This window comes from Cetorhinus maximus, chromosome 12 (assembly GCF_964194155.1).
Source record: "Cetorhinus maximus chromosome 12, sCetMax3.hap1.1, whole genome shotgun sequence".
Taxonomy (NCBI): Eukaryota; Metazoa; Chordata; class Chondrichthyes; order Lamniformes; family Cetorhinidae; genus Cetorhinus; species Cetorhinus maximus.
Genome location: NC_135890.1, coordinates 29045117 through 29060650, shown reverse-complemented (window position 1 = coordinate 29060650; position 15534 = coordinate 29045117). Strand labels below are relative to the sequence as shown.

The window sequence follows — 15534 nt, the reverse complement described above, 5'->3', positions numbered from 1 at the left end:
ACATCTGCCCATATCGGAACAGATATACTGTAAACCTTGTACCAATTCTCGCATTATGTTAAATAAAATAGCATTTGGCAGTAGAGAAACAACAGAATGACTTCCAGGTTGATTTTCTTCTCTTTCCCACCCAGGTTATATTGGTGAATGGAGGTGGAAATTCAGCTCCATTGAGTCCAAAGAGCTGGAATGAAAGCCATAAAGGCATTTGTCAAATTTAGCTCTTTTGATAGCACCATTCGTACCTTTTCATGTTAATACACAATGAGGGGGATAGACAGAGTAGATAGAGAGAAACTGTTCTCATTGACAGAAGGGTTGAGAACCAGCGGATACCAATTTAAGGTAAATGGCAAAAGAACCGAAGGTGACATGAGGGAAACCTTTTTATGCAGTAAGTAGTTAGGATCTGGAATGCACTGCCTAAGGGTGTGGTAGAAGCAGATTCAGTCATGGTTTTCAAAATGGAATTGGATAATTATCTGAAGAGAAGCAATTTGCAGGGCTACGTGGACAGGGCAGGGAAGTGGGACTAGCTGCGTTGCTCTTACAGACAGCCAGCATGGACAAGACGGGCCGAGTAGCCTCTTTCTGTACTGAAACCATTTTATGATTCAATAGTTATAATAATCACTGATTGGAAGGCATTAATGATTAGGAATTTGTCTCTTAAAAATTATTGAATGCACAAAATATATGGTTGTACTCAGGAACTGTAAGACATTGGTTATTCCAATATTCAGGAAAAAAGTGCAAAATGAACCTTAAATTTATGGACCAGTTTGTCTAACGTCTGTGGTATGCAAACTTCTTAAGGACACAAATAAATGAGCCCTATAGTCATAAAGCATAGCCAGAATGGAAATAGAAGCAAAGATGTCAAGCTCCACCAATTCACTGGAATTCTTTAAGAGTTACTAAGCTAGAGAATGAGGGCTATTTGGTAAAGTTCTGTATGTGAAACTTCTAAAGAAATTCAAGGTTTATGGAATTAACAACAAATTAATTGGCTCCATTGAAAGCTGGCCAGCCAAGAGGAAACAAAATGCAGTAATAAATGACAAAGAGCTCTATCTGGGAGCAGTGATTAATGGAGTTGTATAGGATTCTGCTCCAACTCTGCTGCTGATCACATTATTCATAAATAATTTGGGAATGCGCATTTGTAATATAACTTAGAAAATATCAAGCTAAGCAACTCTGTGACAAATAGAAGAGAGAAGTAATTCATATTGGGACAGGTTTTGGTTTAACACTAGATATTTTACAAAAACATAGGAAGCAGACAGAATGGTGCATGAAGAAGGATGTAAGGCCATGATTCAGATTCAAAACAAGATTGAAGCAACCACAGCACTGAGTACCTTCCGCTTTATGAATACAATGCGCAGGAACCCTTCCACCCATTGGCAAGAGTGGAAAAGGTTAGAGTTTGGGTGTAAATATTGGTCAATTACTGAAATTTTCTATTTCATATGAATCTGTCAACAAGGCTAATCAAGTAAAAACAGAAAATGCTGGAAACACTCAACACGTCTAGCAACATTAGGAGAGAAATAGTTAACGCTTCAGGCCAATGACCATTCATCAGAATAGTCCTCTGTTAACTCTGCTTCTCCCTCCACAGATGCTGCCAGACGTGCTGAGCATTTCCGATATTTTCTGGTTTTAATTTCAGATTTCCAACATCTGGGGTACTTTGCTCTTATATTAAGGTTAATCAAATATTATTTACAGTGTGAAGCTTTTGACAAAATATAGAATCCATGTTTTCAAAATCCTGAGTCACATAGACCATAGAGCGAGAATGAAGTCTTTTGACATTGATTGCAATGCAGAACTAGGGAACAAGGGTTGAAATTTAACAAACCTCAAGTAAGACTGGGGGCGGAATCACCCCAGATTTCCACTAAGTGCAGAAAAAAGAACATTTTACCCAGCAGCCGCAATGGTGGGTTTTCACGCCGTATCATCCCAATATCACCTCATTACTCATGCAATTACTCATGCATTCCCAGGAAATACGCTGTTTGGCCCGCCGCACCATCACTTCGGCATTTCCTTACGTTGGGCACCGTATGTGAAGTGTGGCCGCGCACACACCTCTCAGTGCTTCCAGCCCAGGACTGCTGCACAGAAGACATGACCCCGAAAGGCAAGAAAACTGCACTCTCCCCCCGATTCAGTGACACATCCCTGGGAAACCTTCTGGACACTGTGGAAGTCTGCCTCAATGTCTTCTAGCCCCGCTCTTATGTTCCTAATGTCACATTGGAACATAGTGTGTACTTTATTAAATACCAGATTGGACCCATAGCGCAAAAATTGTTAACTGAAGTCCAAAGTCCTGGCACCCAGAATTTGCATGTTTCTTGATAGTTTTGAACATTTGTTCATAATGGTATTATGGTTTTTACAAGAAAAAAATGGCAGCCAATATATATATATAATTGAGTAAAGAGAAAGGCTTTCCAAAGAAGATAAGGAAGATCATTTTTCAAAGTTTGTTGTGAGACCACAATGCAAGCCCAGCTACATCTCCAATAACTGCAGCAGTTTGGCACTCCTGCAATATAAACAAAGCGGAGCAATTGCAAACGCTTTGGCCGCAATTTGAACTCTGTGTATATGTGGGTGGGGTTGGAATGAGTTAAAATCCGACCCTCTATCTTTGTTAATGGTGTGCTAATTATGGGCTCTCTGCTTGTCCAGAGAAGTGATATGACCTTCAAATAATACCAAGAGAGAAAAAATGAGTTGGAAAACCACAGAAGACACGTTTTTATATGGGGATTCATTGTATAAGAAAATTCCACCAGGCAACCTCGGACAAAACCAAGGGCTCCCCAGGGAGTCTCATAGGCCGATTCTCCTTTAGTTGAAGTTAGGAATGTGCTTGCAACATTCCTCATCACCATCTAAAGCCATCATAAAGGAGTTTTTTTCCACAAAATATGAGTTTGCTAGGCTGCCAGAGAATTGAGAAATAGAGGAATTTGTTACATTCCACAGAAGTTTAACTAGTCTTTGTTACTCTGCAAAGAAACAGGTTGAACATAAACTGCAAGAAAACCAAAACATCATAAAATCAAATCATGAAGATAAAAATGTATGTGTCAGAGTTTTGAGATTGTGGGGGTGAAATTAATCAATGGCAACAGCACAAAATGGACTGATAGCAAATCGCCAACTCATTTCCACCACAACCGATTATCTTGCCTATTGACTTCAAATTAGCTTTTCAATAGTCACATTAATATTGCAAATATTGCAAGGAAAATTCTAATGATTACATTTATTAATTTTGATCTTTATAATCATGAACTTGTTAATGCAGTTTAGGGTCATCATCATAGAACATTGAGAAAGCAAGGAGATCAGCTTTCTTAAAAGCAACATACTGCGGATGCTGGAAACCCGAAACAAAAACAGAAAATGCTGGAAAAACTTAGCAGGTCTAACAGCATCTGTGGAGAGAAAAAAAAACAGTTAACATTTCGAGTCCGTATGACTTTTCTTCAGAGCTAAAGAGAAATAAAGATGTGATGGGGTGTCCACCAAACACATCTTCCCTTCAACCCCCTGTCAGCGTTCCGTAGGGACCGTTCCCTCCGGGCGCCCTGGTCAGCTTTCTTGTTGCTAACATGCAGCTCTACCTTAGCACCACCTCTTTCAACTCCTCCACTGTTTCTGAGCTGTCAAATGTTTATCAGTTGCCCAATCTTAGATGAATTGCAGTTTCCTCCGGTTAAATACTAGGAAGGCAAAAATCATTGTCTTCGGGCCCTGTCACAAACTCAGCACCCATTCCACTGATTCCACGCCTTTCTCCGGCCACTGCCTCCAGTTGAAACAAAATGTTCGCCAGCTCAGCATCAAATCAATCCCAAGGCGAGCTTCTGACACCATATTCTCACCATCACTAAGACCATCTACTTCCACGTCTGTGATATCACCCCCTCCCTCCATACCTCAGAACCCCTCTCGCTGAAAATCTCAGCCACAATTGTGTCAGCTCCAGACTTGATTATTCCAATACTCACCTGGCCAGCCTCCCATCCAACAAGCTCTGTAAATTTCAACTCAGCCACAAATCTTCTGCCTGCATCCTATTCTGCACCAAGCCCTGCTCACCTATCCCATCCACTTTTAATGATCTGGCTCCTGGGTCGTAACCAAGCCTCAAATTTAAAATTTTCATCCACTTGTTTAAATCCCTACATATCTTATCCCCTACTTGGCTTATCTATAAATTCCTCCAGCCTGACAACACCCAACCCAAACTATGCATTCCTCTGACTCAGCTTGCTGTGCACCAATCTGCACTCTACCATTGACAGTCATGCTTCAGTCATCTTGACCCCTTCACTGTGGAATTCCTTCTGAAAGTTGTTCCACCTCCCTCTCCTACTTTAGGCAGGTTGTGAGGCATATGTGTGTTCCATCTTGGAAAGGCACTTATTATCATATTTAAATCAAACCCCAATAGTGCAATTGGGAGCCTGGTTTAAATTTATAAGCTGCTAGAAGGGTTTCTGAGGGCTCAGAAAACCCAGCAGCAAAAGGGAGGCAAGAGCTACCAGCTAAAGAAGGTAAGTGCTTTTTATAAAACTTCCTATAGACCAGGAAGAGCAGGAATGCTCCTCCTGGCCCCTCAAACTATTCTGCCTCCCTTCTGCCCATCGCAGCCTCTGTCTGTACCCTGCACCAATCGCAGAGCTCCTCCCAAGCTAGCCCCAATCTTTGGACAACTCCGTGATCACAATTGCCAGGGACTGTCCCCAAAGGGTCGCTGACTGAAGCTTTCAGCTACTTCTTTTCCTGCCCAGCAGCCGGTCAACCTGGCCAGTTGCCAGACAGGAAAAGCAAGAAAAAATTGTAACCAGGTGCTGCCGTTAAATTTGGCCAATGTTTCTATGGCAGCCTAATGGGAATCTCTGCAATGCACAAATCCAATGCCATGCTTGGTGGGAGGTTTCTAATGCAGCTAACTTGAAAGAGCACAAATGTTCCATATTGCGGCTTAAATTAACCCAATACGCATAATTTTTAAAATTTGACAAACAGATGTGTAAAGTAGTTTTAAGATTACCAGGATACTAATTAAACCTATGTGGTGGTGATGTTGTGCTAACAATGCTATAACTCTGAGTCACAGGCCATGGAACAAGTGTTAAATCTATTTTTACTCCTACAGATGTTTTAATGCCTCCCTTCACTTCACATTTACTATAAATTTTCTTTACTGTCTAGAATGATATAGGAGGTCAACGCAGTCTTGTTAACAAATGGACAACGTTCTTGAAGGCCCGTTTAGTGTGCTCAGTGATAGACGATGATGGCACTGAAACTCACTTTGATGAATTGCGTAAGTGAAAAATTTTATAACCATATTTTATGTGTCATGTGTTTTATTATTAAATCTGTTATAATGGGAAAGTTAGAACTTGGCTTTTTGTAGGTGCTTTTTTAACATAAGAACACAAGACCATATGGCCCATTAAGCCTGCTCAGCCATTCAATACAATCACGGCTAGTCTTCTGACTCAATATCCATACCTGCCTAACACACAATCACGCTTTCTGTCCCTGACCATTGACCAACTCTAAAGTTCCACTTAACCTAAGGGGTGTGACTATCATCTGGAACAAAGTGTCCAGGTAACTCTCCCGTCCCTGATGTCCCATGATGCCTGCATCTTGGACTCCAGTTCAAGAATTCAATGGTGCAGTTCAAATATAGAAGCAGAACTCAGTGTTTTCTTAATGTGTCTGGTGTTCACCTATGTCTTGCGGTGGGTCAGGATAGAGCTGACAGAAGTTAACAGGATAGGAAAAGACCATTGCAATCCATCTGGTAGATCACAAAATTCTATAGTTTATTCCTCAACTGCTTCTCTTGGCAAAAACCTGCCCACCACCTCTATAATTTGCTGAAACTATCTACCTCCATCATTTCCCTCGATAGCCTTTACCACACATTCACTGTCCTCTGTGTAAAGTCATTAAATCTAAACTGTGCGTTTCACCTTCCATCTTCTGAGCAGTTATCAGCCAGTTAAATCTTCCCCGGCCATCTTTTCCTTTATACAAAGACAGTTCGAAAACTGAAGGAAAATTTTACCTCGCTGTAATGTTGGGTGAACTGGTTTCTGAAACATTAGCAATTTTTCTGCTGATCAATCCAGTTTTCCATGGACAGGGTTTTCACTGCAAGCTTCAGAACCCCACTTCACACTCAAAAAGATATCAGAAGCCCTCACTGTGAGGGAAGCAGTCACTTATCCATAATTTTCTCCAAATTGGTCAATTAATGGCCTGAGAGTGGACTTACTGTCCAGTTAATGTTGTAGGGGGTGTTGGGGTCTTGAAGCTGGAGGGCCAAAAGGAGGTCATTCAGTTCAGAAGAAACAGCCAAATGCGTTTCAAAATACGTGTGGGAGAAGGCGCCCCAAGGTGGAGGCACCCTCTCTCCGATTATTTTAGACCTAAAATTAAAAAAAGGCCTTCGGCAGCTGGGCCACAGGGCAACCGGTGTCTGCAGCTGAAGCCAGACAGGCAGGGAGGGAGCCGTCCTTTCCTTGACACCTTTGGGGACCTAGAGGCCAACTGACAAACCCTAATTACAAACCTTATCATTGTTAGCAACCTTGTTAACTTAGATTTTATTTTTCCATCTTGGAAGGCTGTGAAGTTTGGATGATGAAAATTGTTAAATGAATTAAAATTCTTCCATTGCCTTTAAATCTAGGTATAAATCTGTGATCTCTGTACAAATGTAAGGGTTTTCACCTTTGGTACAATGCAATGTAGCCCTACAAGTTTAATAGCAGGAACCTTGTATTTTATGAAAAAACAATCTGACTATTCAGGTCCTTTCCTACCACTTCAATCCAAAGATTTATCATTTTTGAACACCGGAGAAGCCCTGTTGAGAATGTTTTCAGAATCAACAAATGACTAATAATGACATTTTTTTTCTCTCTCAGAGGATGTATTTTTATTAGAAACAGAAAATCCCAAAAACCTCCTTGTCTATGGACTGTTCACCTCTTCAAGGTAAGGCATAATTCAATGTTTTTAGTTTCAATTTTTATTACTTGTTTTTATCCTGAGGAACTTTTAATGCATTTTTATTTAAAAGAAAACATTTATTTAATCATGTTAAACATAATACAGGGATCACTTATAAAATACTTCTATTGGAAGGCAATTTATGTGACCATAGCTGACCATAACAGATTTTTTTTCTAAATGAACGTTAGTTGGCTACTGCAAGGCCTTTTTTGTTGCTGAACAATAGAAATAACAATCACATATAGTGTTAACTAAATCTCAGTCATGTTCTTTATCCTTGAATGAAAACGATCTTGAGAGAGGATCTTGCACTTGTGTCACATCCAGTCACAAATGGTGGTGGACAATTAAACAACTCACTGGAGGAGGAGGCTCCATAAACATCCCCATCATCAATGGTGGAGGGGCCTAGCACATCAGTGTAATGAATAATGCTGAAGTATTTGCAACCAACTTCAGCCAGAAAAGCTGAGTACATGATCCATCCTGACCACCTCCTGAGGCGCTTCACAGATTCCAGTCTTCAGCCAACTTGATTCACTCCACGTGATATCAAGACACAGCCAAAGGCACTCGATATTGCAAAAGCTTTGGGCCCTGACAACATCCCAGCTGTAGTACTGAAAACTTATGCTCCAGAAGTAGCCATGCCCCTATCCATGCAATTCCAGTATAGCTACAATGTTGGCACCTACCCAACGATGTGGAAAATTGCCCAGGTTGTCTTATCCACAAAAAGCAGAACAAATCCAATCCTGCTAATTACTCTCCAACAATCCACTCTCAATCATCAGACAAGTGATGCAAGGTGCCATCAACAGTATAATCAAGTGACATTTACTCACCAACAACCTGCTCACCGATGCTCAGTTTGGATTCCTCCAAGGCCACTCAGCTTCAGTTCTCATTGTAGCCTTGGTCTAAACATGGACAAAAGAGTTGAATCCCAGAGGTGAGGTGATAGTTACTGCCCTTGACATCAAGGCAGCATTTCACCAGTGTGGCATCAATAAGCCTTAACTAAATTAAGGCAATGGGCATTGGGGAAAATCTCTCCACTAGATGAGTCATGGCTAGCACAGAGGAAGATTGTTGCAGTTGTTGGAGATCAATCAGGATAACCCCAAGACATTGCTGCAGGAGTTCCTCAGGGTAGTATCCTAGGCCCAATTCTTCAGCTGATTCATCAGTGACCTTCGCTCCAACATAAGATCAGAAATGGGGATGTTTGCGCATGATTGCACAATGTTGAATACAATTTGCCACTCCTCGGATAGGGAAACAGTCACTGCCCAATGCAGAAAGACAGACAACAATCAGGCTTGGGCTTATAAGTGGCAAGTAACATTCGTGCCACACAAGTACCAGGCAATAGCCATCTCCAACAAGACAGAATCTAACCATCTCCCATTGACATTCAATGGCATTAACATTACCATACCCCTACCATCAATATCTTGGGGATCACCATTGACTAAAAACTTAATGGACCAGCCATATAAATACTGTGATTACAAAAGCAGGTCAGAGGTTGGGAATTCTAAGGCAAGTAACTCATTTCCGGACTCCCCAGAGCCTGGATGAGTGCAACTCCAACAACACGTAAGAAGCTCAGCACCACCCAGAACAAAGAAGCCACTTGATTGACACCCCATCCACCACTTTAAACATCACTTCCTCCACCATCGACACACAGTGACAGCAGTGTATACCATCTACAAGATGCGCTGCAGGAACTTGCCAAAGCCCCTTTGACAACACCTTCCAAAGCCATAACCTCTACCACCTAGAAGAAGAAGGGCAGCAGACACATGGGAACATCACCACCTGCAATTTCCGTCCAAGCCACACACCACCCTGATTTGGAAATATATCACCGTTCCTTCATTGTTGCTGGGTCAAAATCCTGGAACTTCTTTTCTAACAGCACTGTGGGTGTACCTACACCACATGGACTGCAGCAGTTCAAGAAGTTGGCTCACCACCACCTTCTCAAGGGCAATTAGGGATGCGCAACAAATGCTGGCCTTGCCAGCGATGCTCAAATCCCATGACTGAATAACAAAAAAGGATATCAATATTGTAGAATGAGTGCTTTTACATTTTTGGCATTCATTGTCATCATCAAGTGATCCCAGTATAATTTTGATACAAAATGCCTTTTTATTCCACTCTTTCTTATATTAAATATAACCTAACCCCAAAAAATGTTTTCATTTCTGATAAGTTGCAAAAAGCCTTTTCCTAATATGAATGATACACTTTCAGTCTCTTGTCTCTCTTACTCTGTTTATTTCCTCATAAAGCTTACCTTTTCATGTGTACTATTTAGCTATTTGATGGTATGCTTTGTCTCTCTCTATATGTGATACTGAATAAATGCTGAACAAATAAAAATTACATGTTCCTTTTCTTATAACATTCATCACCAATAACTATGTATTTTCTCTTCTCCCCATAGCTCAATATTTAAAGGTTCAGCTGTGTGTGTTTATAACATGCTTGACATTCACACTGTATTCAATGGACCATTTGCTCACAAGGAAGGACCAAATCATCAATATGCTCCATACCAAGGCAGGATTCCATATCCAAGGCCTGGCACAGTAAGTAATAGAGATCTCCTATACATTGACCTAGTTTGCATAATAGTTCACTCCATTTTAGAAATTATTTTCTAATCTAGAGGTGTTGCATTGGCACTATGGTAGCATTCACCCCTTGAATCACTAATTATGGTTTCAAACTCCAATCCAGACACTTGACTAACTTAACCTAGACTAACATTTCTTGCAAGGGAGGGTGTACTGTTCTGCCGGAAGGTGTTACTAGCTAGGCGAAGTGTTAAAAACACTCAATCCTTTCGCTTTTAATTTATATTTTCAGATAACTAATAAATGAATATGATTGGATTAAGATAGAAGCTAAAGTAAAGGTAAACAAGCTTTTAAGAAAAGAAAAAGATAACAATATGTTGTGAAAATATAATAACATTATAGGACAATTTGACAGAATTCCAAAAATAAAATTAGCTTTTCAGGGCCAATGAGTGTTTAGCAGTAATTGTGAAGTTGGTACACCCTTATAAGCTCAGTTACTCCTCATTCAACAAGTTGTAACCTTTTTCATGAGTTTTACAATGAGACTAACAGCATTATAGTGGAAATTCTCATCAACTCCATTGGTTGCAGCTTTTGGAAGACCTCAACTGTGCACCTGCTGGAGAATTGTAGAATCACTGACAGCAACTTCTGGATTTCCACATTATTCTACATATGTACAGACTCCATAAATTGCTGTCAGTTTCAGTAGAGTATTGGAGGTAAATGCTGACAGTTTCACTATTATAACCATTGCAGAAATCCAGGCCTTAGTGTTCTTGGTTTGTTTGCATTGCCAAAATATCTTTTGCTACAATTACACACATTAACTAGTGCGCAAAATTATCAAAAGCCAAAACTGAACATTCTCAATTCATGAACATCTAGATAGTTGTATGCTCATCCCCTCAGGATTAGTTTGAACTTTGAATCAGTCCTTGACACTCGCCTGTAATTAATGATATAGGCAATCTCAGTAAATTCGAAATCCATTGAAGTGGTTACTGAATAATGTTCCTGGCAAAAACCAGAGAAAAGATGTATTAAGCACAGAATATTAGGTCTGAGAATATGTTACATTCAAAAAGCCAATCCCACCTTGGCTTTGTTTTTAATAACATGTTTAAAATAGCCAATAGAAACATTAAACCAGAAAAAAGTACGCAGCTGAGACACATTCTTGTTTTTTTTTTCATTAACTTTGGCTTCAATAATATTGAGTAATATCTAGATTTAGGTTTGGTAGGTAATTGAATCAATCCAAATCAAGTGGAGCTAAAATATAGATATACAACCCTTTCCTTCCGCAGGCGCATAGAATTCAGGGCATACTATCAGGGCAAAATACACCTGAACATGCATTCCTAAAGTATACTCATGAACACAGTGTGCCTGTTAACTGCCATCCAATGTCTATAAATGGTAAAAATTGTTTTGTCTAACAAGCAGCAATGTCTCAAGGGCAGAATAAGACCCCCAACCCCCAAGAACAGCCTTCTCACTCCCTTCCACCTTTCACCGTCCAGCATATTATGGCAGCCATGGCAAATTGAGGTGCTTAATTGCCACTAAGTTAAAGGCCTCAATAGGCCTAAGGGCTTATGGCCTAGTAGGTGCCTTACCCACCCTCCTGTATTATGGGGACTGGGTCAGGGATGGGACGGAAGGAGGTGGGCTACCCACCTGACCTATAGTATGTGATCCCCAGCTGAAAACACTGGGGGTGGGGGGGAGGAGTGCTGTAAACTTCCTCCCCCAAGTCTTAAAGTCACAATATTTGGGCAATGTCACTAAGACATAATTCCTAAACTGGTGAATTTCAAATATCAGCCTGGTTGTCTCTGCCTAAGGGAGGAATGTAAATATGGGGCAGTCAACCAGAAGCTGCTGACCCACAAGTTTAGGAGGCTCTGAAAACAAATCAATTGCCCATCTATTTGTTCAGCAAATTGTATATTTAAGTAGCATAGATTTAAAAAGGGGAAGAAACATCTAGCAAATAAAAGGAGAATTATTTAAAAACACGTACCTGCTTGTAGAAATACGTAGATGTTACAATACAGTCATGGGTTAATTGGCCTAAACCAGGCTTGGGGAATCTTATCGCAGGCCATTCACACATAGATAAAATTAGTCACGGCCATACGCACATAGAAATCAACTTAGTTTAGGTTTTTTAGAGCGAATACAGAAATGTTCAACTCACCCACTATTTTAACGCGATGGCTGAATTTGAATAATATATTGTTAAATATTATTATAGTAATTTAGCTGACGCTTTTATCCAGAGCAAATTTGTAATGATGGTGATAAATGCTATTTTGAAAGTGCTACTGTCATAAGTCTATATTTTTAGAAATCTTTCTGTGGGCTGGATGAAATTGAGCAACAGGCCGGATCCAGCCCACGGGCCGTACATTCCTCACCCCTCGTCTAACCAGTCCATGCCAGTGTTTACCCTTCTCATTTCTGCGTCACTTTGTAAGACCCATTAGTTTTGTCAGGATTTATTTCTGATACTCAGGGCTGAATTTTCCTGGTCTCACAGAGGCACGTTAGGAGGCAGTACCAGGAGCAAAATTAGAAAATGGCACATTGGGATGGTTCCCTGACACATTCCACCTCTGGGTGATCTTGCTGGGTCAGTGTGAAAGTGGTTACCTGCCCCACAGTGATGAGTAGCTGATTAGTCCCAATTGGAGGGAAATTAATAACAGCACGAGGACCTTCCCAACGTCGGAGCGGCAATCCACTGAATGCCAAGCCCCGTAGCTCTTCAGAGAGGGTCACCCAGTGGCAGACTGGGGGACCATTGAAGCCTGCAGGGGGTGTCAGCCGTCCTGTGCTGCGGATGTGCTGACTGGATCTCCCACCGCTGGAACCAGGCTGCTGTCCCTACTTGGTTGGTGCTCCTGGACGCAGCTTCTCAATTGGCCGCCTCTGGGAAGATGGCCTCTATAGCCCCACCTCGGCCACTTCCCAGTTACCAACCCGGAATTCATTCTAACGTCAGGATCGCAACCCGCCCAGGAAAAGTCAGCCCTCAGTGTCAGTACAAAGCACTCAGTGTCAGATCAGGTACAGCACAACTAGATTTAGAATCAAGCTCCCTCTATTTGCCTTAATATCATGTTTCATCCCAGCCTCAAAAGGATGCAGAGCTTTTCCCCAATTCCCACACCTCACTATCCTTGCTAAGGCTCTTCAAAGTATTATTGCCAGTTAGTATCAAATTCCTTCGTTCCAGAGGTCATTGCTCACTATAAACCTCATTGAAATTCATCAAACATGTTTCATATAGACAGCCAGCAGATTTGGACACTTTCTGCCCCTCAGTCTGGGCTGGTTTTGGACCTTTGTCCCGGTGATAAATTAAAAAGCTCAGCATTCAACTCACTGTGCTGCCCTGTTTCCACTCGAGTTTTAACTTTCCTGGCTACATGCACTTAAAAAATTTTTTGTGTTTGGATGAAAGGCACTGCAAGTCAGTCATTCAACAACAGAAATAAAATCCACTGGCTATATCCGTCATCCCACAATGATGTTTAAATCCCACAAAATGGAAGGCTCACAATACCTGTCACCATAAGGATAAGGAAATTGTTTCACTCTTTACTACTTCCCACTTCTCATCATAACAAGTGCTGAAATTACTATGCTACCCAGCTGCTCCACTCTCTACTGTCTAAAAACATTCAAAATGCCTATTCAAATGTTTTAAATGTTTCTGTTATTTGAAAAATAGATTTCCAGGGATGCTTTATCAATGCATTTTACTAATGAACGGTGTAAATTCTGATTTATTTTGGACAGAACAAATATTTATAATTTACTATTTGAAAATACCTAGCTGATTGCAGCAGAAGAGAATTACCAGAGATAATATATCAATCCAAACAACTAAAAAAAAACCCTCAAGATTCACATTATTTAAATTTAAATCAAAGACCAAGATAGCCAAGGGGCATTAATGTCATTGGAATTTACTGAAAAAGATTGTTACCTGCTTTACATTACATTCTAGTCTTCATCTTTAATTGTTAGTGCCCTGGAGGAGCATTTACACCAAACACGTTGTCAACGAAGGATTTTCCAGATGAAGTGGTTACATTTATCCGGAATCATCCCATGATGTATAACGCTATTTATCCAATCAATAAGCAGCCTCTGATTGTAAGGATTAACACCGATTACGAGTACACCAAGATTGTGGTGGACCGGGTGAGGGCTGCAGATGGAAGATACCATGTCCTCTTCCTTGGCACAGGTAAGATGTCAAAAGAATCTAAATCCCAACAAATAGAATTGCATTAAGCCATATAATTGCCATGTAATTGTTTGTTTGCTGTCAATGTGGCTCAGTTGCTTGCACTCTTGCTTCTGAATCAGAAAGTTGTGGGTTCAAGTCCCTCTCCAGCACTTGCAGCACAAAGAAATCTAGGCTGACATTCCAGTGCAGTACTGTGGGACTGCTGCACTGTCAAAGGTGTTAAACAGAGGTCCTATCTGCCCTCTCAGGTGGACATAAAAGATCCCATGGCAGTATTTCCTAGCCCTAGTCTCTTGACTAATCTTTATCCCTTAATCAACATCACAATACAGATTATCTGGTCATTATCACATTGCTGTTTGTGGGAGTTTGCTGTGTGCAAATTGACTGCCGTGTTTCCTGCATTATAACAATGACTACACTTCAAAGGTACTTCAAAGTGCTTTGGAACATCCAGTGGTCATGAAAGGTGTTTTATAAATGCAAGGGTTTTTTTTGCCAAGCATTCAGACCAGCAAAGCTCCAACTCCTATGTTCCTATTAAAATGGGTACGCTATGGATACTGACAGTCCGCACAGCCTGATTGATCATATCCACCAAGATGCCACCAGCTAAGCCTAAAGGATTCTAACATCTACCCAACAATAATGCTGGGAAGATGTCAGCAGGGAACTAGGTACAGAGCGGTGCCATTGGTTGCTGTGCAACATCTTCAGCATAGGGTTGGTAACCTGAATCCCCTCTCCACCTCCTTGCAGGCAAGCTGCAATTATGACCAATGAGAATGGTGGCACATAGTGACAAGGAGGGCCAGTTTCCTCACATGACCCTGTACAGAACCACCTCCACTTCAGCCACAATTAAATGGGTGTCAGACGCTATGTTGCTGGGTCACTTGCCAACAGACTGTTAGCTATAGCTTGGACTTTCTTTAATTTCATTTTTACCTATAATTTCTTCAGCCTGTCCCTCTGTTAATCTGGGCAAATGTCGCTCAGAATCTATGCAATAAGGATTTTTGTTCTCTTATCCCCTTTTAATTGTCTGCATCCCTTTATATTCCACCTAAGAATAATTGTATATAGCGGTATAACAACCGGCCACTGGTGTGCTTCTTCCACATCCAAATCTGCAGCTGAAGCTACGCATGTTAATGATGATGAACTTTCCTTGAAATATTGTGTATCAACAGCACATTTCACTTCAGGCCTGCATAAGACACATTTCAGGTCAGTTAGGAGTAATTTTGACTTCTGACGATAGTGCAAAATGGGCAATAGTGGATTGACTAACCAAAGTACACATCTCCCAATTTTCCTTTTCTTTCTACATTTCCACATTTGCCCAGACTTACAGAAGGATGAACCAAAGAAATTACAGGTACAATGAAGTAAAAGGAAGCTCAAGCTACAGCTGATAGTCTGTCGGCAAGTGACCCAGCAACCTAGCGCTTGACACCCATTTAATTGTGGCTGGAGTGGAGGTGATTCTGTGCGAGATGCTTGTGAGGAAGCTGGCCCTCCTTGTCACTCTGTGGGAGATCCTCATAGGTTATAATTGCAGCATGCCTGCAAGGAGGCCAAGAT

At 41.0% G+C, this 15534-nt stretch overlaps 1 protein-coding gene across 4 annotated transcripts in view; it reads left to right on the top strand.

Moving 5' to 3' along the window:
• The window catches only part of sema3c (sema domain, immunoglobulin domain (Ig), short basic domain, secreted, (semaphorin) 3C), a 160613-nt gene that overhangs the window by 112728 nt on the left and 32351 nt on the right, over positions 1–15534 (top strand). For all 4 annotated transcript variants that reach the window (XM_078553304.1, XM_078553307.1, XM_078553306.1 and 1 more), the window contains exons 9-12: positions 5254–5368; positions 6990–7059; positions 9539–9683; positions 13722–13944. In XM_078553304.1, the coding sequence (XP_078409430.1) occupies positions 5254–5368; positions 6990–7059; positions 9539–9683; positions 13722–13944 (553 nt within the window). The remainder of the gene's footprint in view (positions 1–5253; positions 5369–6989; positions 7060–9538; positions 9684–13721; positions 13945–15534) is intronic.